Here is a 25,617-nt window from a genome sequence, read left to right as displayed (position 1 = left end):
GCGCACACACACACAAACACACAGAGGCAAACACAATTCCACCTCTCTCTCTCATTCACTTCCTGTCTACACACTCACATATCCATAGACCATAGATCTGAGCCCTCATACAAACTTACACACACACTTACGCACACACACAGAGCCCCTCTGGCTCTCCCTCTCTCTCTCAACCACTCCTTTAGCTTCGCACACACACAGAGGCCTTACACACCAAACCTTTCCTTCTCACACGGTAATCACCTGAACGTCTCATGCACTCTCACACTCTCTCACACACACACACCTTTCTACGAGGACCAACGGCATTCAGGGTTTACCTTTAGCAGATCGCACAAAACACTACTATATAAGCAAAACGCTCAACTTATTTTCAGGGCCCTTATTTTGTGCAGTCAGCTGTTTGGTTCACCCGTCACGGCCATCAGCCTCCTGCCCTTTTGCCTTGATCACATCCAGGGGGGTATTATTATCTATAAAAATCAATGCTGAGGAAGAAAATTCTTAAAACAATAAACTAAAAAATTATTTATAAATAAAACCAATAAAGAAAAAGTTTCAAAATATGAACTTAAAACTACTCTTATGATTAAAAAGAAAAAATCAGCTATCGTATCCTTTATAAGCCAATATGCTTAGAGAAAAAAGTCTTGGTATTCATTGACTTAAGAGTACATGCATCGTATTGTGACCATGGGTGATTTTTCCTATGTTGGCTCTCACACAGCCTTTCAGCCATGATCGTCCCTAATCTATCACCATCTTTTTCTGGGCGTTTCCTATGCGGGCTCTAGCAAGACAATGTCCTGGTCGTCACATATACACCCTTATTTTTATTTATTTATTTTTTTTACTGTGGTCACAATGTTTCAACATGCAATATCAGTCTTTTGAATATTTTCCATACCGCAATATTTTATTCAATGCGAAAAACACTCAAAAAATTCTCATAACAGTATTAGAACTCATTTTTTAGGATACATACTGTATTAAAAAAAATTAAAATCTTCTATCATTCCTCTGCTTCCTTCATGGATCGTTACACTCCCACACACACTTTCTGGGAATGTGGCCAACAATTCCCTCCCTTACAAGTTCTCCAGCTAGGCTGGATACACAAAACGTTACACAGACAGTATAGACAGACAAGACCCAGGTTTAATTCTACATCTATACGCAATTCCTCTCTGCGTAAAATAAATATGCCTTATTCGTCTCAAGTCACGCAATTCCTCTCTGCGTAATCTATATCTCTTAACGCAATTCATCTCTGCGTAATCTATATCTCTTAACGCAATTCATCTCTGCGTAATCTATATCTCTTAAACTAAATCTACAGGCAGTTCCTTACTGCACTCATTCATCCATCCTCATTCATACTTTTTCTCGTTGAGATCCGGGACCCTCCTGCATATTTAATAAATAAATTTGATTTCTTTTTAGGAGAGGCTTTTTATAGACACCAACTCTACCCAGAACTCACCTCCAGCAGACCACACAGATGTTAAATCTAAACTATAAGAAAAAGTATGCTCAACCTATAATGCGCGCTTGGTCTGTGTAGTCAGCCGGATGGTATGCCCTCGGGTGTTGTCAGATGTCTTCAGCCTCTTTCCAACTCCTGGCTGGCTCGCCAAATATGTTGTGGAAAAATATCAGTCTTGTAGTTCAAAAAATCTCTCAGACAAAGAAGGTCGGGGTGTCAAGGGGTTAACTTTATTTGCTCGAGTCAAACAAAGTGAGATGTTCCAAGTCATCTAAAAACCAAGTGTTTTCAGTCTACAGTTATAGTAAAATGTCTGAAAGGTGGTCCTTTCTAAAACCAATCAAGTAGATTCCCGTTATCTCGTATTTCTATTAACCAATTGTTGATTTTCTGCCACCAATATATCCCAGGCAACAAGGTGCGTATTTAGTCGTGGTAGGCTGGCAATTACCTAATTTTTTAAATATATTTTTATATATCCTCGCCCACCACAATTTTGTAATGGTCATCATGACCTGTTTCCCCTTCTTCACCTCCTGTGGTAAAACTGTGGCCTTGCTCAATGTAGATTATAGTCATAGTAACGAGGCGGAACATGCCCAGATTTGGTCATACTGTAGGGTTGGGGCCGGAAAAAGTCCCCAGATTTCATAAACACTGCCAGACATCAAAAACACAGCTGTGCAGGGTGCTTTTCAGAATCTCATACAAATGTGTTTAAAACAAAGAGCAATACATAGTGAATAATGATCAAAAACATAAAGACAGATCAAAAACATAAAGACATATCATGAAATTCCTCCATACTCGCTACTCGCTTGTCATTGGTTAGCTGTGAAAATTATGGGATTACTTTTGTGTCAATAAAAATGAACGCAAACTTTAAAATATATATATATATATATATACAATGAGAAAGAAAAAAAACTTTGATAATGAAAACAATAAACTCAATTGCAAGAATGTGACATGATTTTCAAATAAACTGCTATTTTTCTGAACAATTTTCTAAGTTTCGTTTTTGCAAATAATAGCTTTGAATTCGCTGCTAGATTTTTCATTTGCGCTTTCCGAGTTTTCATTTACGCTTCTCAAGTTTTCGTTCGCCTTTCTGGCACAAATCTCACCTGTGGGCGGGACTTATGGCCGCTTTACGCTGATTGGCTAGTGAGTTTTTGATTGATAGCTCCCTGACAAGGAAGTCGATAGTGAAGACATTACAGTGCAACAAATTTTAGAGAACGATCTGCATGCTGTTATCTTTATTGTTTGTACTTAAAACTACTTTCTTATTTAGTTAGTATATCAGTAATTGGTATTTGAAGTTGGTAAGTCATGCGCAGTGTGGATCCAAGCGTCTTCCTCATCATCGTCCTCCTCACCCTCAGGTAAATGAATGTAATTCAGATAATAAAGAAAATCGCTAAAAGTTTTATTCCTGTACAGTAGCAATTCTGTCTTAGCTCGTTCATTGTGTGCTTTATATTTTTTGTCAGGTATTATTTTATGGACTATTACGATTATTTTCTTAAAAAGGAACGAATAACTTGCATTATAACATCCAATAAAGACACATTACAGATTATTGGGTTGTGAGAAATTAACATGCTAAATGCAAACATTGCTGCCTAGTTACTGTACAGGGAAACTTTTAGCGATTTTATTATCTCGGTTACATAAATGTACCTGAGGGTGACTTGTGTGCAGCTGAGGAGGAACATAATGATGTCGCTCTTGCATACAGTCTCCTTTTAAAGAATTAAGTCCACTTATAAGTCAAGTACTTTATGTTTCTTTTAGACTCATGGTGAATGTACAGTATTATACCCCTTTCTTTACATTCACAGAAAGTACACCTCATAAAACAGTACCAATACATTCAAATGACATTGATGTTTTTTAAACGCTACAACAAAACAAATTCATAAGGTGACACAATTAGAGGCCTTTAGAATGTTTTATTAATTTAGTCTGCCTCTTGCAAACAACAATTTCATTATGTATTTACACACCTACATAAAACAGGTTAAAGAAAAGCAGAAGAGAGACTTCTTAAAATATAAACAAACATTTAAAGATAGAAACAATACATAAAATGCCACCACGATTATAATCTATAAATTATAAATATGAACTGGAAGCATAACACTTTATTGTATATATCCTCAAAACTCACTAGGCATCTCGTTTTCCTGATATCATTGTAATTATGAATTATAGTCTGCTGTCTTGGCGGCCTCTAAACCCACGTAAAGCTGCATGTGAATATGAAATACTACATTTACGCATTTGGCAGACGCTTTTATCCAAAGCGACTTACAATGCATTTAGTCTATACATGTCTTTTGTCAGTGTGTGTTCCCAGGGATCAAACCAACAACCTTGCGTTGTTAGCGCAATGCTCTACCAACTGAGCTACACAGGAAATGCCATCCTGTATCACGGTGTGATAGAGCCTGGAAGCGTGTCCTACTTTTAAGTGCCTGAAAGTTGGAAACCCTGCTAATATACTAACTATAAGAAAGTAATTTAAGTACAAACATTAAAACAATACAATACAGAAAACCGCAAGCAGATTGCTCTCTGATCCGCTGTCTTCAGTATCGACTTCCTGGTCAGGGAGCTGTCAATCCAAATCTCACTAACCAATGAGAGTAAAGTGGCCATAAGTCCCGCCCACACGTGAGGTTTGTGCCAGAAAGGCAAACGAAAACTCGAAAAGCGCACATGAAAAATCTAGCAGGGAATTCAAAACTATTATTTGCAAAAACGAAACTTGGAAAATTGTTAAGAAAAATAGCAGTTTATTTGAAAATCATTTCACATTCTTGCAATTGAGTTTATTGTTTTCATTATCGAAGTGTTTTTTTTTCTTTCTCATTGTATATATTTTTTTTTTTTTTCAAAGTTTGCATTCATTTTTATTGACACAAAAGTAATCCCATAGAAAAGGAACTTGACGTACTTTTTCAGAAAAGTTTAACTTTTTTCAACTTAAAAAGACCCCCTGAGCTGCAGAAAAATAAGTTTTTTGAAAACACGGTTTACTCCATGGGATTATAATGTAAAACAGACGCTAGCAGCTTCGAAAAAGAAGTCTTCTTCTCGGTTTCTTTTGATTGTTATCAGAAATAATCTACATGCACTCTATTGTTTGTGAATGTGTACCGGAAATTAACTGCAGCCCACGAATGCCCATATAAGTGCATAGTGTATAGTATGTCATTTGGGACACAACTTAATAAATTACAAACATTGGCCGTTTCTCAATATGCGTTCTTCAGCTGTCTTGTGTCCTCGTGTTCTCGCTCTACATCATCAATAACCATCAAAGTCCAGTTCCAATATTTAAGAACACAAGAACAGAGAATGCATGAAAGTACCCAGATGTGTTCTCGATATCAAGGATGCATCGAATAAACAAAATAAATAAACCCTTTTATGGTCATTCAAGGTCACTTTATTTTTCTCATCATGGAAAATAACTGGCCATAATGTGCTATTGTTTTGTCACAAGATACACATCAGCAATGCTTTTTTTCTAAGGCATTTTTATAAAAGCGATTTAAATATCCCTATTTAACTAAGTCATAGTCCTGGCTTCAGCTATGAAACCGGGCCAAAGTGTCTGCTATTGACTCTATTTGTAGTCCTCCGCCAGTGTGTCCAGATAGTTTGTATCTGCATAAATCAAAAATCCAGAGAACAGGCTATCTGCCCAACCAGGGTCAGCAAACAAGCCGTTCTGGTCTCTGTAGAAGATCTCCAGCCAAACCTCATCCTCTGGGTTCAGAAACATCACTGTCGAGCCAGACGCCACATCATGGTTTCCAGTGTTAGCATCAAAGGTCTTGATCTGGTACTGTCCATTCTGGACCAGCCCGATGGCCAAGTGCTTGTTGGCCAGAGTGATGTCATAAGAAAAGTAGTAGATTCCTGGGTAAGCGCAAATGAATTTTCCTGTTTCTGGGTTGTAGTGTCCACCCTCATTAAAGAGAACTTTGTTAAATTTGATTGGAGCTTGCTCAGTGGGGTAGCTACTGGTGATGCCTACAGAGAAGGCGGATTTAGGAACCAAACTTCCACATTTGCAGATGCCTGGTGCTCCTGGAGGGCCACGCTGACCCTTGTCACCTTTTTCTCCAAGACGTCCTGGAGAACCAGGAGGTCCTGGATCTGCAGGATCACCACCAGGACCACGTTTCCCAGTGAGACCTCTTTCTCCACGTTCCCCAAGCTTTCCTGTCGGACCAACTCTACCTTTGAATCCTAAAATAAACAAATGTCACTTAAAGATGGAAATTGATTGATTTATTTTATTGAGTAATATGCAAAATTCTGCAATTGGTCAAGTTTAGGCCTACCTGGGTGTCCCTTTTCTCCCTTCTCTCCTTTCCGTCCATCCCTCCCATATCTTCCTGGGATTCCGACCTGGCCATCCTCGCCTCGTGGACCTGGGGGGCCAGGCTTTCCTGGTGACCCTGGCAACCCTGGAATGCTGCAGATAAATTGAGGTGGGGCTCCTTTGGATCTGGCCTCCAGCAGTTGACCAATAATACACTGAGAGAGACAGATCACCCCTACAAAAGCCCACATCTTTGACCTAATTACAAAAAGAGAAAATTAAGGCTTTAAAATAAATTGAATTGTTTAGCTAATTTATATCATTATATATTTAGGTTTATTCATTATATGACTTTTGAGAATACAAATTCTATGGTCTAGACTGGACCTTTTAATGCTGACCACACACACACGCAATAACTTTTAGTATTCAAAATGAAGTGAAAAGGAAAGAAAGTGTTATTGTGTCAGTCCTGTAAGTGTTTTTTTCCAGTTTTCTGTGACAGGATCATGACAGCCCTGCGTTTTCAATCAGATGTTCAGATACTGACTTTTAGTTCTTGTATTAGGCATTGTTCTTGGTGTCTGAAATCATGCTCTGGGTCTTGTCTTTTGGTTTATTTTGAGCACATATCCTTTTATTTCTCTTGGTAACGTGCTCTTCTTTTTCGTCAAATTGGAGCAAGAAGTCTGATTTCTACCACTTCTAGATTGGCATTGACTGGATTCTGACCTCCTATTCTCTATGTGTAATGTCCTTGTTTCATGTTCAAATTTTGTCAAGGCATAGAACTCTCTTTGGTTTTAGTAATTGTTCTAGTCTTGGGCCTTTTTCACATTGTCAGTATTGAAATTCATGCTCTGGGTGCTTCTCAAAACTCAAACAGAGGCTTCCTCATTTCTTTGTTTCTCCATTCTTCAGCCTGTGAACCGGAAACTGTTAGAGATCCGCTATCTTGTAGGACATCTCAATTCTTTAACAGCACCTTGAGGAAGGTCCAGGAATAATACATGGGGAGGCTTCCTACACATATTATATACATATTTGAGCAACATGTTTTGTATTATTACTATACTAATCTCTCCTTTATCTTAAATGTGTGCTCTCACTGTGCGTGTGTGTGTGTGTGTGTGTGTGTGTGTGCGTGCGTGCGTGCGTGCGTGCGTGCGTGCGTGTCTTTGTATGTGCACGTACTTGTCTGTGTACGTGTGTGTGTGCCTGCGCGTCCGTGTGTGTGTGTCTGTGTGTTAGTACGTGTGCATATTGTGTGTGTGGAGTGTTTTGTATGTGAGTATGTCTGTCTTCTTTGTTTTCACCTTTTTCTTGTTTTTGCAGGTACAACTTTAATTGGTTTGCTTATAGTCAATATGTCTTATGTACAGCTGCTTTGTAACAATGAAAATTGTAAAAAGCGCTATATAAATAAAGTTGAGTTGAGTATTATTATAATTTTGTTTTGGGGTTGTGAGCATCTTTTCCTTGCATCCCAGTTGGTGGAGCTAAAAAACAAAGAAAGGAAGCAAGCAAATGAAACTATGATGCATATGCGAATTACCCTATGTATGTCACAGTTGTGTTTTGGTTTAGCTCTATGTTCCTGCTTGCCTGTGTTCCATCATTTGTTTCCATAGTAGTTAAATAGCTCCTCACCTGTTTCTGTTTCCCTTGATTTTGTTTTCCCTGTGTATTTAAGCCATGTGTTCTCCTCAGCTCCTTGTCCGGTATTGTTTCGTTTAGTTTATGTTCCTGTGTTTGCTCCTGTTTACTTATATATACTCATATGGAAATTCGTCAAAGCACACGTTACAACATGTAAGCGATGGAGAAAGAGTAAGTCTGTTAGAAAGAGTGAGAATTTAGAAACCATTGGAAGTGGCTTGTGATGATGCGTTTAGTGTTGTCTATAGGCCGGATCCAACACAGCTGAAAATTTTCCACCATTGCTTGGCAAAGGTCAGGCCAGACAATCGCAGATAATATTACAGAACGCTGGCTCTGGTTAAACAGCAAAGAATAGTACACCCTAACATTTTTCCCCTTACCCAGTACATTTCCTATTGTGATCTACAGATAAGACTCTTATATAGCATTAAAAAATATATAGCATTATATTCAGCTGCCGAAAGAGATTGTAGACCTACAGAGGAAACTTACTGAAATGTTTCCACTGTTTCTTTTGAGGAAAAGCCCATGATAAGAATAAAACACAATTTTGGAAACCTAAAAAAGGAGAAACTGCAAGTCTTGGCTTGATAGAGAGAAACGGAGAGAAAGAAGCTGGAGTGCATTGTGAGTCTCTCACTAAAACACAGCACAGCTTCTCAGCACGTGTTTTCACAGAGTAAACTACTGCTATGCAATTCATAGCGATGACACATTGCAATGTATCGCTGCCAAGTATTCAAGCAAGATGACAAAATGTTTGTCCTAATGAACTTGCACAGACATGCAGTTGACAAAAATATGCGTTCATACACACAAAAATATCCACAGATCAATTGTGAAGCATTGCAGAGTTGTATGGCATGCAGCAGAAGTGACCTAGACCTCAATTTGACTGATGCTCCAACAATGAGGTGAATGTGAGGCTCTGGTCCAGCTCATTCCACAGTTTCAACATCATTAAACTCCCTGAACTGTCTGTGAGTGACACAGATTGCAGAAGAAATGGACAGTCATGAACACTGTACAATTATATTCTGAGAAGAAGTGCCAGAAAAGTAGATGTAGGCTATTGAAACTGTGTAATATGTAAGGGGGTATTCACACCTGTCTTGTTTGATTCAATTGAATCAAACTCAAGCTCGTTTCCCTCTTTGGTGCGGATCTTTTGGGCAGGTGTGAATACAGCAATCGCACTCGGGTGCGGACCAAACAACCGTACCGAGACCCAGCTGAGGAGGTGGTCTCGGTCCGGTTCCAAACGAACTCTGGTGCAGTTCGTTTAAGGTGTGAACATGGCTTGAAATAACGGTTGCTTTTCTGAAATAAAACCTGAAAAAATAAACGTCAATGATGTAGAGCCCGACAGATGCGACCTCAGGAGACCGCAGATTTCTAATTGCGACACAGCTCACTGGTTTGACCTAGGGATGGGCATTTTACAATATTTGAGCTCATAAAAACGAATATTCGTTTATTTAAAGGCGCAGTTCTTAAATAACAGCGGCCACTAGCGTTGTATTATAGATTTGCCACGAATCGATCAGTCCAAACACGACGGTGGCCACCACTTTACAAAAAGATGTTGTTCTCATGTTGACGCAGGGAAGAGATTTTGCGGGCATTAGAAAGACTGTAGAAAGAGCTATGACTTATGTATTACATAAAATAAAAGGGTTGTGGATTTTACGTTTAAGAAGAAGGATAAAAGACAGGCAGGAGCTAGGACCTGTGTTAATATTATAAAGACTTTACAGCAGAGACACGTTAGGATTAAGTCCTTTAGCAGATATGTACTCACAGATATCTATGGAGATACTTTCCAGCAGAGAGAGACGTTGGAGAGAAAGATTGTCTAAAAATCACATCCGAGGAGGTTGCTTTGATTCAGATCAGTATGTGAGTAACATACTAACATACCAAGATATGTTGTTGTTGTAATGTTAGCTGTGTGACGGAGCAGTTTGAGCGTCATTGTTTATCTGGAACCGCTTTAATATTGTACTCATCCAGATACTGGAGAGAGAGAGCGAGAGCGCGTTGGAGCTGAAACTGGAGAGCGAGCGAGAGTGCGTTTTATTCTTTTACTCAATGATGAATAAATTTTAAGTTAATCCGCGGGTCACATGCGTTCCACACTGGAGAGCACGATCCATACGGATCGCGGATCTTCCCGCGATCCGTTTCACCACGATACCGCAGCGGAGAGGAAGAGGAAACGCGCGTTGTAGAGTTATTTGTCCGTTTAGGGCTGCTGTACAAAACATGGCAGCGAATTCAATGTATGTAGGCCCGCTCTGTATGTAGATATAAACAGCTTATGCTAAGGTATTACAAACTTAATGGTTCATTACGTAAGGTCTTTATACACCTCTGAAGAAATAGTTTTGTATATTATATTGTATTTCTGTCAATAGATCTTCCTAAAAATGCTGTATTGTTCCTTTAAATTAAGTTAATAAAAATGTCATTTTATTAGAAAAATACATAAAAACAGCATTTAAACCCTAACAATCGTGTCAACATCTGTGCAAACTTCAATTAGAAATTTATTTACAGGCAATAACTTTTAACGTTTTATTATGTACATTTAACAAACGAACATGAATTTACAAAGAACAATCGCTCTTAATGATAATAAATAATATTATGTTATCATTTAATATGATAACATACTTCTTGCTTTTCCCCGCCTGAGAATTTCTGACCAATGAATGGATGACCTTGGCACATGTGTGGTTTTGTTTACATATTTTGGTTCACTTGCAAAAAGGGCAGTGTGAAAGCGAACCACACCAAACAAAAAAATCTACAGTTTTTGGTCCGGACCAAAGCAAGTGAACTAGCGGACTTTCCTGGTGTGAATACCCCCTAAGACTTTCTGATATACAAGTGAGGTCCAGATGATCATATAGCGTTTATGTGGAAAATGCAGATTCAAGATAAGTCTGTTAATTTTTTTAGACATGGTAATTCATTTGAATTGTGGGCTATAAAATGTTTAATTTTGAAATGCTAAAGGTAAAGTTAAACCTTTTAGATGGGTTTGTGTCTATGGCCATGCTGTCAGATGAGTGGGGAACAGCCGTGACAGCAGACAGAACATAACATGCTCAATTTCACGCTTGGAGATTACAACCAAACATCTGCGATGAGAAAGAATTTGAAGAGTGAAATGATATAAATTAGCCTCCCTTGAGAGACAAACACTGTTACTATAACAACAGACGAAGAGCTCTGTCCATCTCAACAGATGGTGGGAACCAGCAGCGCCAGGGTGGTGGGGATGTGATACAGTACCACTGTGAAACATTTGGCACATACTGTACTTTGTATTTATGAGTATTTACCAAATAGTGATGCCATAAACCACCCAGCTTTGGTGACCTTACGTTCATTATTTTTGGCATTAGGTAAATTCCGAAGAGTGAAAAAAAGCTGATAGTCTGCTAACCAAATGCTATTGGAAAATACATTCAAAAGGAAGTTACCGGGCCATTAAAATGATTTAAGGGGCTAAGTGGTATATACTGTATCTATCATAAACACTTTAATTCTTTTAATTAGAAAATTCTTATTGAATTTATATTTCGATAGTGAAATACAATTTTAACATAGAATTGGGACAAAAATAGTGTGTTGTGCTGAATAAGTCATACAAGTTGTATTTTGGTCAATTTTTACATGCAAGCGAAAGAACATTTAAAAACATATGTCGATTCAAATAGACAAGGACGATTAATCAAAAGAGACACATTTTGGTTTCAAAATTACGCTTTACTTTTTACTGAATCTAAATGAAATGATTTGTCTATTATATGTAAAACATTGGAAGGAGTCACAACCTCTCGTCATGTACATAACAGATGTAGCATCAATATCTGTCAAGTTTCCAACACAATGAAAAACACAGTGACCCTGGCAAAATGCCATTACAACTTGAACAAATGTACTGTGAACAAATACTGTATATGAATCTCTCATGTTTCAACAGTACATCATTTTCTAGCACAGCAGATGCAGTATAAAACCAGATATATTCTCCAAAGCTTTTTAATCTCACACTTAATGAAAGAAAAAACACAAGAATTGTAACTTGCCAGTGGTTTGATTTCTATTGCCACCTTGGGTTATTTTTGCAGTGAAATCCTTTGCCTGTATCGTCAGATCAGAGTACTTCATCTCTCACTCATATTCCGAAGGCTTTTGTTGTTCCTTCCATGTATAAACTCTCCCACTTCTGTGACACTCTTCTGTTCTCATGCTCATATGTTTCTCTCCTGCTCCTCCTCATTCAAGTCTTTCTGAATGCTTCTGTTTTTCTGTTTATAAGATCTCTACAGTGATCTTTCTGTATCCACGCTATGAAAGAATTTAAACACCCACTTTAGGGACACACCTCTCAAGTTCTTCAAATGTTCCCAAAGCAATTACACACTACATACACAAAACATTTTATCATCTCGTCACATTTTAAAAGTAACGGATGACCTGAAACTAAAAGTTCTGTTGCTGTTTACTTTTTTGGATATGACACTTATAAGAACCAGTGGCAATGACGTCAAACACACTCAACATGCCATTTTGTAACAAAACATAAGCAAATCGTTTCGGAGCTTCACAGCGCATGATTATTTACATTTTTCTTTTAGTTCATCGGACAATACTTGCAGAAAAGCTGCAAACGCTCTCGAAATCCCAAAAATATAAATTTTTGATGAATGAGTTTTTACCTCTCAGTGGTACCTCTCAGGATCTTTTACAATTGACTGCACAATGACAAAGTTATTTTAAAAAATTGCATACAATTATCCTAAGTCTGTGCAAGAAACTGAATGTATTTAAATACATGGTATTAAAATTGTAAAATTGCATTGCACCTAAACTAGAAAGAAAGATTGATGTTTGATATATAACTCAGAAATTGCTCCCCCTCCTGGCTGATGGAGTTTCCACTGAGGTCCAGCTCATTCAGCGTGGACTGACGTGAACTCAGAACTGTGGCCAAGTATTCACAGCTTTGGTCAGTGAGAAAACAGTTCGATAATCTGAAAAAAGTGAATAAAATAGCCACAAATATTGCGTTTTTTAAAATGAATAAGGTTTTACTGTAGTTAATTTAAAAAGGGTTATAATTGATAGGATGAATGTTGCCAGGAAAGTCAATGTGTGTTCAATGACCTGTATGCGCAATAACTTTCTGGGCAACAATTGTAGTCAAAACTTTGTTTCTAAACATATTTTGCCTTTCAAAAAGACACTTGCTTTGAGTTGTTGAGTACAAAATGTAGATTTTGTAAATGTATTTGGTTCATGATCATTAAATCTTACTTTAAGATCTTCAGTGCACAATTGGCCTCCTGTAGTCCCTGACATAACCGCCAGACACCTTCGTCTGTAAGCTCGTTGTTGCTCAAGATCAGCTCGTTCAGCCTTATGTTATCGCACAGAGCTGTACTGATGAAGTCACACATTTTCTCAGTGAGATCACAAGAGTGTAAGCTGTAGGAATAAAAATAATACATTTAAAAAAATAACTATTAGTCGATTTATAATATAGATACCGTTCATTCATAACCATTTGCTCAACATCTCCTTTTAAAATAGCAAAACACTGACCACAGTTTTTCAAGAGCACAACTCTTTTCCCTGAGGACTGAACACAGCCGTCCTATTCCAGAGGATCCGGGTCTGTTTAAGCTCAGATCCAGCTCCTTCAGACTGAAGGGGTTTAATCTCATACCTGAAGCCAGAGATGAGAAACCGTTATCGTTCAGTCTGCAGTGTGACAGCCTGCAAAGACAACAGTTTGAATATGTGTGTCATATTAAACAATCCAGTCAGAGTACGCTCATTATATTTAATCCATGTGGGAGCCCAGTTTGTTTTCCAGTTTTCAACAGATCAGGCTCTCCATGTCTCTGTCCTCAGGTTAACACCCTCAGACCATTTGGCAATGTGAGCGGGCCATCCAGGACCTCAAATGTACATAAAATGACAGTATTTTAATATAAAATGATCCGTTTATGGTCAACGAAAGAAACAAAATCATATACTGTACATCTGGGGATGGCATGAGAGTAAGTACATTTTACTTAAATTGTTTGGGTGAACTATTCCTTTTTTTGTTTTCACCATGATTTTTCATGCTGCAGTTAAGGGATTCCTTAATTATTTTTATTTTTTATTTTACATTGGAAATTGCATTTCAACATTAACTTTCTTATCAGTTTTTTTACACATATAGCTGTGTATAGATTCTTCAGTGAGGTCACAAGCTTCTTCACCCCTATATCCTGCAGGTTATTATCAGACAGATCTAGAGCTCGGAGACGAGACTCCTCCAGACGAAGTTCACAACTTTCTGAGGTCATGTTACATTCCTCTAATCTGAAATAAAGAAAAATTCTTAGTAAGCGTAGTGAACAATAAAAATTATTATTATTATTATAATTATACTAATACCTTAGTTAAGCTCTATCCAGAGAACATCATAACACTAATTTATTTATTTATTTTAAATCATATATTTGTCTTAGTCTTTGTTCTGCAGCATGGATTCAACACACACCAAATACAAAAACAAATACACAGCAAATTCACAAAGAATAATAATTTAAAAAAGCTTATGGCACAAGGTACAAATGAGAATTTGAATCTGTTGGTCTGACTCTTGGCTATATGAACTCTACAAAGATCTAGAAGGAAGGGTCTGAAATGCGTTATGGAGAGAATGCTTTCCGATATAATGTTATTCGCTTTCATAAGCACCTGCCTATTGTACAAGTCTGACAACCCCGTCATTTTCACACCCACTACTAGTTGTTTACGACTTTAACCAATGCATTAATTTGCTTAACCTTCGAGGCAGCATACCACCAAATTAAAATTCGATTCAATATGTGCTTTATAAAAAACAGTTTTTAATTTAATTTAAATTTTGCTAGCTTCCGAAGACAATAAAGCCTCTGTTGGCCAATTTTACACAGTTTATCAGTATTCTCTCCAAAATTGTATTTGTTCTCTATTATTGTGCCCAGGTATTTATAACTTTCAACCAACTCAGTTGGATGATTATCTATAACTGTGCAAGACACTACAGTCCTGACACCATCCTGCAAAATAATCAATAATAGGCCCGTGGTCCCCTTCCTCTCCAACTAACGAACTTACTATCACTGTATCATCAGCAAACTTCAACATGACCACCAGATGAACAGTCTAAACATTTTCCCCATGTCAACTATTAGGCTTTATTGTAATACGCAAAAGTGTCTGCAAAATAAAACGTCACATGCTGTTTGTTGTATTTTAAAACAAAAATTACTAAAACAACACATTTTAATTCAATAACACAAAGCTGACCTTACATTATGTTTGGTGTTTGAGGTTTCATTTATAAGTTGGTGCATGCATTTGATGTTATTTATTTATTTTAACACTATTCTAGCATGGCAAGAACCAGTTCATCCATACACAAGTTGGGGAAACAATTTAGAATTCTTAATTGTATGTCTGTGGGAGGAACCCGGAGTTAACCCACTTTGACACAGGCCCAGATAACACAATCCATCTGGTTTACGTCTATTTGACGTCTGCATTTACATCTGCAAGACATCTTAAATACATAGTTTGCTCATCTGCAATACGTCTCGGAGACGTCTGAACGTCTGTAATACGTCTGCTAAAGATCTGGAGATCTGCTGCTTAAAAACATCTGCTAAACATCTTAGAAAGAGCATCCATTCTACATGTACATCCATTCTAAATCATAAACATCTTACAGACATCTTCTAGATGTTTATATGACGTCTGACAGCAGACATCTCCGAGACGTATTGCAGATGAGCAAACGATGTATTGTAGATGTCTTGCAGATGTAAATGCAGACGTCAAATAGACGTAAACCAGATGTATGTGTGCTATCAGGGGGCAGAACATGCAAACTCCACATAGAAAGGGTGTCCATCCCATGCAGCAACTTTTTTGCTGTGAGGCAATAGTGCTAACCACCGAGCCACCAACATTTGATGTTAGAGTGTATGTATGCTAAAATCCACACCAACGTTTAGATTTTGACAAGTGCTTAGTGGGTCCGTGTATCTTTTGGCCATTTGTATTTCAGTTTGAACTTGAACAAACGGGAGTGAGAAAACGGCGCCATTTTCGTTTTTCGTTCATCAAAAAAAACGGAAAAACGAGAATTCGGCTTTTTTTTTGTTTTCAATTTAACGTTTATAAAAAAGGAATAAACAACTTGAAAACTAGTTTCTCACATGTGGGCGGTATGAAACGCCCCCTTCCGCTGACTGGCAAATCAAAGGTCAGTAAGCGACGTCTTCGGTTGTCCCTCGGTTCCGAATAAATAGTCCTCCGCTGCTGTAAAGAAAGTATGTTTCATTGCTCACGTTAAACAACCGTCCACAAACCGTACAGGGCAGATTATAGACTGGACTTTCTTCTGTGTTACCTAGAGCATTTCATTTAAATATTTATATCCCAAATATTAATGTAGTTCGCATCCGCATCTTTCTAGCTCTCCGGGTTAAATCTGCGTGGCAAAGCTGCGCGAGACACTGGACCACACGAAGCGGATTCATATACTTACATTTACATTTACATTTAGTCATTTAGCAGATGCTTATTTTATTTCATTTAATTCAAAATTCGCTGTTGTGGTTGTTGGGTTACCACAATTTTTTTCCACAAGTTTGCTTCTGTGCACATTCCATCAAGTGAACCAAGACGAATTCAGAGTTTTGCTGCGTGACAAAGCTGCGCGAGACACTGGACAGTACGCAGCGGATGCATATAGGCTTACAGTCAGGGCCGGATTATCCAATGGGCATTATGGGCACAGGCCCAGGGGCCCATGCGTGGGGCCCAAGAAAGGGGGAGAAAATGTTTTCGCTATATTCATTCTGCCGTGTGCCTCTCTGGCCGCACACACGCAAGTGCGCACACAAAACCGTGTTTCTAACGTACGCAAGTCTGTCTATTGATTTAGTAACTTTTACAAGCCCTTTAGCCGCTTTTGTTCAGAAGCACAATGCGATAAATCAAGCGACTTTCCGATAAACTTTAGCTTTCAGTGGGAAAATGTCCCCCGCGAGCGCAAGGGCTCTCTTTCCCCGCGCAGGGATCGTCTCATTGAGCGGCAGGAAGAAGCAACATTCCACAGGTGACTCCTGAATGAAATGAGTACAAAACAGCGTTTCCAACAACCTGTCACTGTTATCGACTGTTTGAATGTGTAAACATGAACCCATTTCGTCTGTAAATATGCACATGGTTACCACGACAGAGGCTGTGTGAAAGAATATAGCCAAAATCGCCGCTTTTTATAGAAACTGAAAAGATATAAATGAGAACGGCTTTATTGTTGTGAATATAAGATATAGGTTAAGTTAGAATACCCTCACGGTTGTCTTTAAAATCTTAAAAAGTTATCTTTACATGTATTTGGTGTGTCTTCGCCAATAATGAATTTTATATTGATATAATGTTGATCAGGTCTAACTGCCTTGATTTACCGATTTTTAGCCTAAGTTATTAGAAAATCCAGAGTGCTTTTACATACATTGCAAAATGTTTACTTACACAGACTCGTAACAGTATAACTAATATTCGTTAATGCCGTTTACCATTACACGCTTACATAAGAACGTGAGTCGCGAAGTGCTTGTTACACAAATAAAGTTGAACAAATGGACAAATTACTCTTATAGTATAATCATTGACAAAGTCTGCCCTTTTATTCTTAGAAAAATGAATATGTTTATGTATGTGGGGGGGGGGGTGGTCTACAAGACACTTGTGGCCAGGGGCCCCTGAATTCTTAATCCGGGCCTTCTTACAGTGCAGTGATGTAGTCAAAGTGAAAGTGACCTATTTGTCAGATATGTTGATCAAGGTTCAGTCACTGTGTAGATTCCACAAAAAAAATCATTCAGTGTATGCTAAAGATTCTAGTATTTTATAAAACGTTTTTACTGTGATATTTACGACTGGCACATGCGAACGATGACAATTGAGATAAATGCTGACAAAAATACAAATTAATTAAGCTATCACGGGGTTATTATTATTATTTAGACGTACGCTTTTTTTAATAAATGCAGAACAACAAGCTTTAATGTGCAATTAGAACGAAAGTTTTTTCCTTTATGAAAAAAGGATACATCTAGCCATCTTAAGCTAAATGATCAAACAAAAATAAATACTAATTGTTTAGACTTACGGAGCCTCAATACAAATTACAATGGAACACAGCGAATTTTGAATGAACTAAAATAAGTAGGCTATATGAATCCGCTTCGTGCTGTCCAGTGTCTCGCGTGGCTTTGCCACGCAGATTTAACCCTGGAGAGCAAGAAAGATGCGGATGCGAACTACATTAATATTTGATGTAAATATTTATATGAAATGCGCTAGGTTGCACAGAAGAAAGTCCAGTCTGTAATCTGCCCTGTACGGTTTGTGGACGATTGTTTAATGAGAGCAATGAAACATACTTTAAGAATCCCCACTGTACAGCAGCGGAGGACTATTTATTCGGAACCGAGGGACATCCGAAGACGTCGCTTACTGACCTTTGATTTGCCAATCAGCGGAAGGGGGCGTTTCATACCGCCCACATGTGAGAAACTAGTTTTCAAGTTGTTTATTCGTTTTTTAAACGTTAAGTTGAAAACCAAAAAAGCCGAATTCTCGTTTTTCCGTTTTTTTGATGAACGAAAAACGAAAATGGCGCCGTTTTCTCACTCCAGTTTGTTCAAGTTCAAACTGAAAAACAAATGGCCAAAAGATACACGGACCTTAGTGACATTTCAAGTTGTAAAACTGCAGGTATTTGGAAAATTGAAAGTGTATACTACAAATAAAAGAATGTTTATCACAGTCAAAGTCAGTGCACACCTACCTCAGCTCTTCAAGGTTACAATTTGGGTTTGCCAGCAAACCAGGAAACACCTTAACTCCTAAATCCCAGAGTTTATTATGACTCAGGTCCAGTCTTTTAAGGTGGCAGGGTTTTGAACTCAAAGCAGACTCGAGGAAAGCACAGGCCTCCTTTGTGACGCCACATTTTTGAAGCCTGTAATTGACATTGAGAAGCTCTTGATAAATGTAAACCAAGTAAAGAATATATGCAGGGGCTGACAACATGGACTTGTGGTTTGAACTATTTGAGAAGCCAGTTCTGCCCTGCTCTATGCCACACTACACTGGAAAGTTAACATGCGTGTGCTATTCATTCAGGTGGCAAAGCTTGGTTTGTGGTTCAGTAAGGGAAAACCAACAGTTTTTGCAAGTTTTGAGCTATGGATTCAATTAAAAACTTAAGACAGAAGGAGAAGGAATTACTACCAGATTTCAACACATAAAGACCTAAGAGTCTCCAGTCTACAGTCAGGCAGCAAACCAAGAATCTTGGTTACTGCTTCGTTTCCAATTTCATTGTGGCTCAGGACCAGCTCTTTAAGATGTGATGGGTTTGACTTAATAGCAGAAACAAGGTCTAAGCAGCTGTTTCTTCTGAGTCCACAAAACTCCAGCCTAGAACAAGAACATTGAGAAAAACAACCATTTACCATTATATTATGATATAATCAAATGTGTGCTAGTCTACAATATTGTACTTTACTTCAGTGTCTCCAGTTTGCAGTATGGATTCTGCAGTCCAGAGCAAAGATATTTCACACCTTTGTCTTGAAGGTCATTGAAACTCAAGTCCAGTTCTCTCAGAACATTGGGATTCAATTCAAGAATTGAAGCCAGTGCTAAACAGCCTGTCTTTGTCAGGTTGCAGTCAGACAATCTAGGAATTGGAACAAACAAGTAAAATTTAAAATTCCTTAAAAAAGGACCATTGATGTTCACTGTAAAAAAGATTTAGCGGTACTTACATGGCAGTCCGACTGGCCTTGATCACAGGTTGAAGCTTTGAAAGACAAGTATCTGATTTGAAAAATTTCCTCAAGTCAAAAATCTCCAGTCCCTCATCACTAGTAAGCAACACAAACACTAAAGCCGACCACTGTGCATGTGAAAGTTCCTCAGAAGAAAGTCTTCCGGATTGAAGGTATGTTTGGATTTCCTTGACAAGAGAATGGTCGTTCAATTCGTTGAGACAGTGGAAAAGATTGATGGACCTCTCTGGGCTAAGACCAGGCCCCAGCTTTTCCTTTATGAATCTGACAGTGTTTTCATTGTTGTGCGTGCTGTTTCCTATTTGAATTGATAGGTGAGGAAACACAATCTCACTGCGCCCTTGTGAAAGGCCGAGGAGGAATCGGAGGAATAGGTCAAAATGGCCATTCATTGACTCTAAAGCTTGATTTATAGCACTCTTGTGTAGGTCGAACAGAGTCGAGGACACACAAAGCTCTCCTAGGTCTGTGTTTTGGGATGGCAGCTGGATTTCATCACCCATGGGCTTTTGAGTTGTAAACCAGTAAAGGTGCACAAATAAAGCTGCAAGATACTCTTGGAAACTCAGATGCACAAAGCAAAAGACTTTCCGTTGGTATAATCCAAACTCCTCTCGGAAAATCTGGGTGCACAGTCCTGAGAATAGTGTCGCATCTTTGACATCAATGCCACACTCTCACAGGTCTTCTTCATAGAAGATCACATGACCTTTCCTCAGCTGCTGGAAAGCCAGCTTTCCGAGCGAAAGAATGTTCTTTCTGCTCAAGCACAGGTCAGAATGATGTCCTTCCCTGTACTTATTGTTCATCTGTAGTGTCTGGAAAATCAGGAAGTGTGTATACATTTCAGTCAGAGACTTAGGGATTTGGTGACTCTCTGCTTCACTCAACATTCTCCCTAGAACAGTGGCTGAAATCCAGCAGAAGACCGGGATGTGACACATGATGTATAGACTCCTGGATGATTTCATGTGTGTGATGATTCGACTGGCCAGACTTCGGTCATTTATTTTCTTCATAAAATACTCATCCTTCTGAGGGTCATTAAAGCCTCGGACCTCTGTCACTTGATCGATGAACTCAGAAGGAATCTGACTGGCTGCTGCTGGTCGAGAGGTGATCCAGATCAGAGCAGAAGGAAGCAGATTGCCCTGGATGAGGTTGGTCAGCAGTTCATCCACCGAGGCTACCACAGTGTTCTGTGTGCATCTTCTGTTGTTCCCAAAATCAAGAGGTAGCCGACACTCATCCAGCCCATCAAAGATGAAAATGACATTGTAGTTTTCAAGATTTGAAAGTTTTAATCCGTTGATTTCTTTGAAGAAAAAATGAAGAAGCTGCTCCAATGTGTACTGTGTTTTGCTAATCAGATACAGCTCTCTGAATGGCAGTGGAAATATGAAGTGAACATCCCGATTCGCTTTTCCTTCAGCCCAGTCAAGGATGAACTTCTGCGCAGAGACTGTTTTTCCAATTCCAGCAACTCCTTTCGTCAGCACACTTCTGATGGGTTTGTCTTGTCCAGGTAAGGCTTTAAAGATGTCATTGCATTTGATTTGTGTTTCCTGTGTCTCAGGTCTCCTAGGTACTGTCTCGATCTGTCTCACCTCATGCTCATTATTCACCTCTCCACTCCCTCCCTCTGTGATGTACAGCTCTGTGTAGATCTTATTGAGAAGGGTTGGATTTCCTTGCTTTGCAATTCCTTCAAATACACATTGGCTCCTGCTCTTCAAACTGGATTTAAGCTTTTGCTGATATGCAGAAATTTGAACTGCAAATACAGACAGTTTGTTATACACAGAGTACAGGTCGTTGCACATTCAGTCCAAAATTTTTGTATGCATTTTTTTGTAGTCGTCATTCTAAAAATTTGTTACGCACAGACACCTTGCACTCTGAGTCCGGTGCATATTAATTAATCCGTTTCGAGAAAAATCACAACACAATACAGCCTTATGCTGCTGTCGCTCTGGCTCTCCTTTCATCCCTTGCTTCTCTCCATTGACAGTACCTCGCTAGGTAGGCTGTCCTCTCTCTCTGCCTGCATTTTCTTGCATTCCTGTCAACACTCCAGTTTTGGCTGGGACTCTCCTGTTTTTCACACCCATCTGCCGCCATCCATTCGTTTTGTTATTTCACCTGTGAAACTCCAGTATTTCAGTTTCTCCCATAAACGCAATCGCGAAGGGGCTGAAGGAGACCGCAAACAGCCCCGGGAACCCCGAAACCCCTTGGGTCTCCCGGATTTTGTTAATGTTACCCAAATGTTAAGGTATGGTCTTCTTACGTTTGGCACCGTGGCTAGAAAATCAGTACATACTATCCTGTTATCAAGCTGTTCCGCATAGGGTTGTGTACCGAAACCCGTTGCCAATATGGCTCTGGTACCTATGTATCCGGTATGTAACTGGACCGAATCAAAACGCAGATTTCGGTGCCTCATTTCGGTGCCACTTAAATGCTGACTGAGCTGTCGATTGAGACATTTGTCCTCATTCACGTGAACGAAAGTTGGAAACCTCAGATAATACAAATCCAACACATCTCTTATACAGGTTAAACGGATCGCGAATGATCTGTGATCCGCACGGATCGCGCGCGCCCCCCCATGGATTCATCATAGTGAAAGACAGTTTTAACTGTAAGTTTCAGCATTCATCACCGGGCGCATTCTTTAAAACTTGCCTTATGCGGCGGTTGAAGTTAAAGTGAAACTAACATTAATTCGAAACGCATATGACGCGTCTGTAATGCAAGCGATCACAATAAAACTGTTGAGCGCATTTAAAATCAATTAAGCGCGTGCCGTGGAGCTCGTTCTCAACACTGTAACACATTTGACAAGAAAGACAATCGAGACACAGCAGTGAAAGTGCAAAAACCTTTTAGCATCTGTCAGTCTGATCTCTAGACATGCAGTCTGTCAAGCTTTTTACCCTGACTGCATGTATAGGCATATAATTATAATTATTAATTATACATACTGTCTGTTTTTAAAATAATGCACATATAATGTAAATGGACTTAATCTGTTGATATATTCAATGCATTATTCTGCCCATATTTAATACAACTATGGCGAGCATTTAGTTGTAGTTGGAGGGTAAACAGTAAACACTATAACATCTTTCTCGCAATGTTAGTGTCTAGCAATGTTAGTGTACATGCTCATTTCACATTCACTTTAATTGTGAATTTGTGTATTTTTATTACCTAATAAATATTTTTAATTGAACATTTTGTTCTTTAATGTCATCCACTGGTGTTTTGTCGCTCTTTTTTAAAAGTATCGATTTAGGCACCGTTTAGGCACCGGTACCGTTTTAAAAGTATCAATGTGGCACCGGTATCGGAAAAAACCCAAACGATACCCAACCCTAGTTCCGCAATCATTTGCTTATTTGCCGCACTCTCTTTATATTCTATGTCTTTGTAATCCACACTTTGTTTCTCATACAGTACTTTGTGCTGCGAGACGAAGTGGACTCAGACACTATCCTGGCTTTGGCGCTCGCTTGTACGGGGGCTCCGATTTGTCAAAACACCTCTCAAAATGCTTCCTACGGCTACGGATGCGAAAAACCCAGAAAATCGAACCCGGTCCGAATTTTTTTATGCCAGACGAAAACATTGTAGACAGTGTGTAAATGTGACTGACACAACGTGAGGTCGTATTTATTTTTTAACGTGCAAAGATTTCGGACGCAAATTGTGGACTCCATGTGCAATGACCTTCAAGCTACCTGCTATTTTTTATTTACAGAAACACTAACATTGAAGTAGCTTGTTGACAAGGCTGTGCTCTTTCATGCTCTTCAGAATGTGTATTGTGATCTTGACCGCAGATTCTTTGGCTTCGAGAGCATTCTCCTCTTCCTCTGATTGACTGTCCACATACTCTGTGTGATCTGGATATAAAATCTTGCAGATTTTTCTGAGCTCCTTCCTCACAAAAGTGAGGACTTTCTTTTCAAGTTGCTGCGAAATAAAAAGTATTTTATTTATGTTATATTTTAGAATTTGATGATATTAACATTTGATCATATTTTTATACTTAACGTTTATATTAACACGTTAAATTATATTCTTAACATGTAAGAATGTAAAATAACTCAAGTACACTTAGCTAACCCTCAATACAGCAGGAACGGATGTTTGCTGTTTTGGCACAGAATGACTGAAAACAAAATAAAACAGAATTAAATTTCAACAAAGAAATGATAAAAAAATTATGAATAAAAACACCACCTCTGCTGAGTGGAAGAAGCAGCCATTTGGAAATTAGTTGGTGGATCTATTGACCATTTGCTCTGAACAGACACACAGCTGTCAGCAGAAGAACCCAGCTTCTCTTCCTGGAAACTTCATAAACAGTTCATCATGAATAGTTAAAAACCAGGTAATAAATTAACAATGAGAGGGTTATTGTCATTTATTCTCAATGGTCTTAACACCAGTAAAATCCACTAACAACATTAAGTTCCATTTCTACATATCATTACTAATATTACTTAGTCATGAATTACCCTAAGAAATGTTAAGTTAAGTAAAATTACCAAGAGAAACAGACTTGGTGTCACTTTACTCTTTAAATATGTAAATGTACATTACCCTTGATCTTCCTTTTGGAATTTAATTGGAGGAAGCATTGACGCATCACTCTTCATGGAAATACAGCTGGAGAACACTGAAGAGCCAGCTCTCTCCTGCTGATCTACCTCAACACTTAAAAACACAAACTAATTATTTACACTGACCAAAATTATAAACGTAACACTTTTGTTTTTGCCCCCGTTTTTCATGAGCTGAACTCAAAGATCTCAGACTTTTACTATGTACACAAAAGGCCTATTTCTCTCAAATATTGTTCACAAATCTGTCTAATCTGTGTTACTGAGCACTTCTCCTTTGCCGATATCAAGATGCTGATTAGACAGCATGATTATTGCACAGGTGTGCCTTAGGCTGGCCACAATAAAAGGCCACTCTAAAATGTGCAGTTTTATCACAGAGCACAATGCCACAGATGTCGCAGTTTTTAGGGAGGGTGCAATTGGCATGCTGACTGCAGGAATGTCCACCAGAGCTGTTGCTCGTGAATTGAATGTCCATTTCTCTACCATAAGCCGTCTCCAAAGGCGTTTCAGAGAATTTGGCAGTACATCCAACCGGCCTCACAACCGCAGACCACCTGTAACCACACCAGCCCAGGACCTCCACATCCAGCCGGACAGCTGCTGCAACAATCGGTTTGCATAACCAAAGAATTTCTGCACAAACTGTCAGAAACCGTCTCAGGGAAGATCATCTGCATGCTCGTCGTCCTCATCGGGGTCTCGACCTGACTGCAGTTCCTCGTCGTAACCAGGCCCGGATTAAGAATTCACAGGCCCCTGGGCACAAGTGTCTTATAGACCCCCCCACACGGGCGCACAATAACATTTTAAATTAGCCTATAGGTTACTACGTGTAGGAGACACCTCTATCTTATAAAGGATTACATTGACAAGTTACAAACTATGATCACAACCTGAAGGACAATATCACCACCTGTACACATCCTCCATCATACAGGATTTACACCACATGATTGCGACAATGCTTTCCTGGCCAAATGGTTAGAGAGTCGGACTCTTGCCGGTTCGATTCTCAGGGCCGGCGGGAAACGACTGAGGTACCCTTGAGCAAGGCACCTTACCTCTACTTGCTCCCCGGGTGTTGCAGTGATAGCTGTCCACTGCTCCGGGTGTACGTGTGTTCACTACTCACTGGATGGGTTAAATGCAGAGGTCACATTTCGGGTATGGGTCATGTGGAAATATTTTTCAGTTAAAAGTATGATTTAATTATCAATATAATCAATAAGTGTTTTCTTTCATTAAATCATTAAGCTGTGTGCTTTTGTCATGTGCTTTCTATTTTACTCAGTGGAAAGTTACTGTGGCAAACGGAGTGAGACAGGATAAGTGGGGGTTGGAACCATAAATTTAACTAAGTCAACACACACACACACACACACACACACACAAAGAGTCACACAGAAAAGAAATGTTATGAATCAATCCACTGCATATGTTTTAAGTATAATCATGAGTTGTGATGTGTTTTAATGAATCATAGGATTAAGAAACAACGCTACATAATTAAAAGCATTAGATGATTGAGTGTTTTCTTTTTACTAAAAGAATGTT

At 38.8% G+C, this 25,617-nt stretch overlaps 2 protein-coding genes across 2 annotated transcripts in view; one reads left to right on the top strand and one right to left on the bottom strand.

Moving 5' to 3' along the window:
• Positions 1 to 25,617, top strand: part of prkcab (protein kinase C, alpha, b) — a 288,207-nt gene that overhangs the window by 116,466 nt on the left and 146,124 nt on the right. The window lies entirely within an intron of this gene.
• Positions 2,660 to 11,844, bottom strand: LOC130561030 (complement C1q tumor necrosis factor-related protein 7). The gene is made up of 3 exons (XM_057345108.1): positions 11,594 to 11,844; positions 5,851 to 6,089; positions 2,660 to 5,755 (listed from the first exon to the last, which is right to left on the bottom strand). Exons 2-3 carry the CDS (start codon positions 6,080 to 6,082, stop codon positions 5,127 to 5,129), a joined length of 861 nt encoding a protein of 286 aa, XP_057201091.1. The 5' UTR covers positions 6,083 to 6,089; positions 11,594 to 11,844; the 3' UTR covers positions 2,660 to 5,126.

The sequence above is a fragment of the Triplophysa rosa genome, linkage group LG11 (genome assembly GCF_024868665.1).
Source record: "Triplophysa rosa linkage group LG11, Trosa_1v2, whole genome shotgun sequence".
Taxonomy (NCBI): Eukaryota; Metazoa; Chordata; class Actinopteri; order Cypriniformes; family Nemacheilidae; genus Triplophysa; species Triplophysa rosa.
The sequence above is the reverse complement of the archived record's forward strand: the minus strand, read 5'-3'. Positions and strand labels throughout refer to the sequence as shown.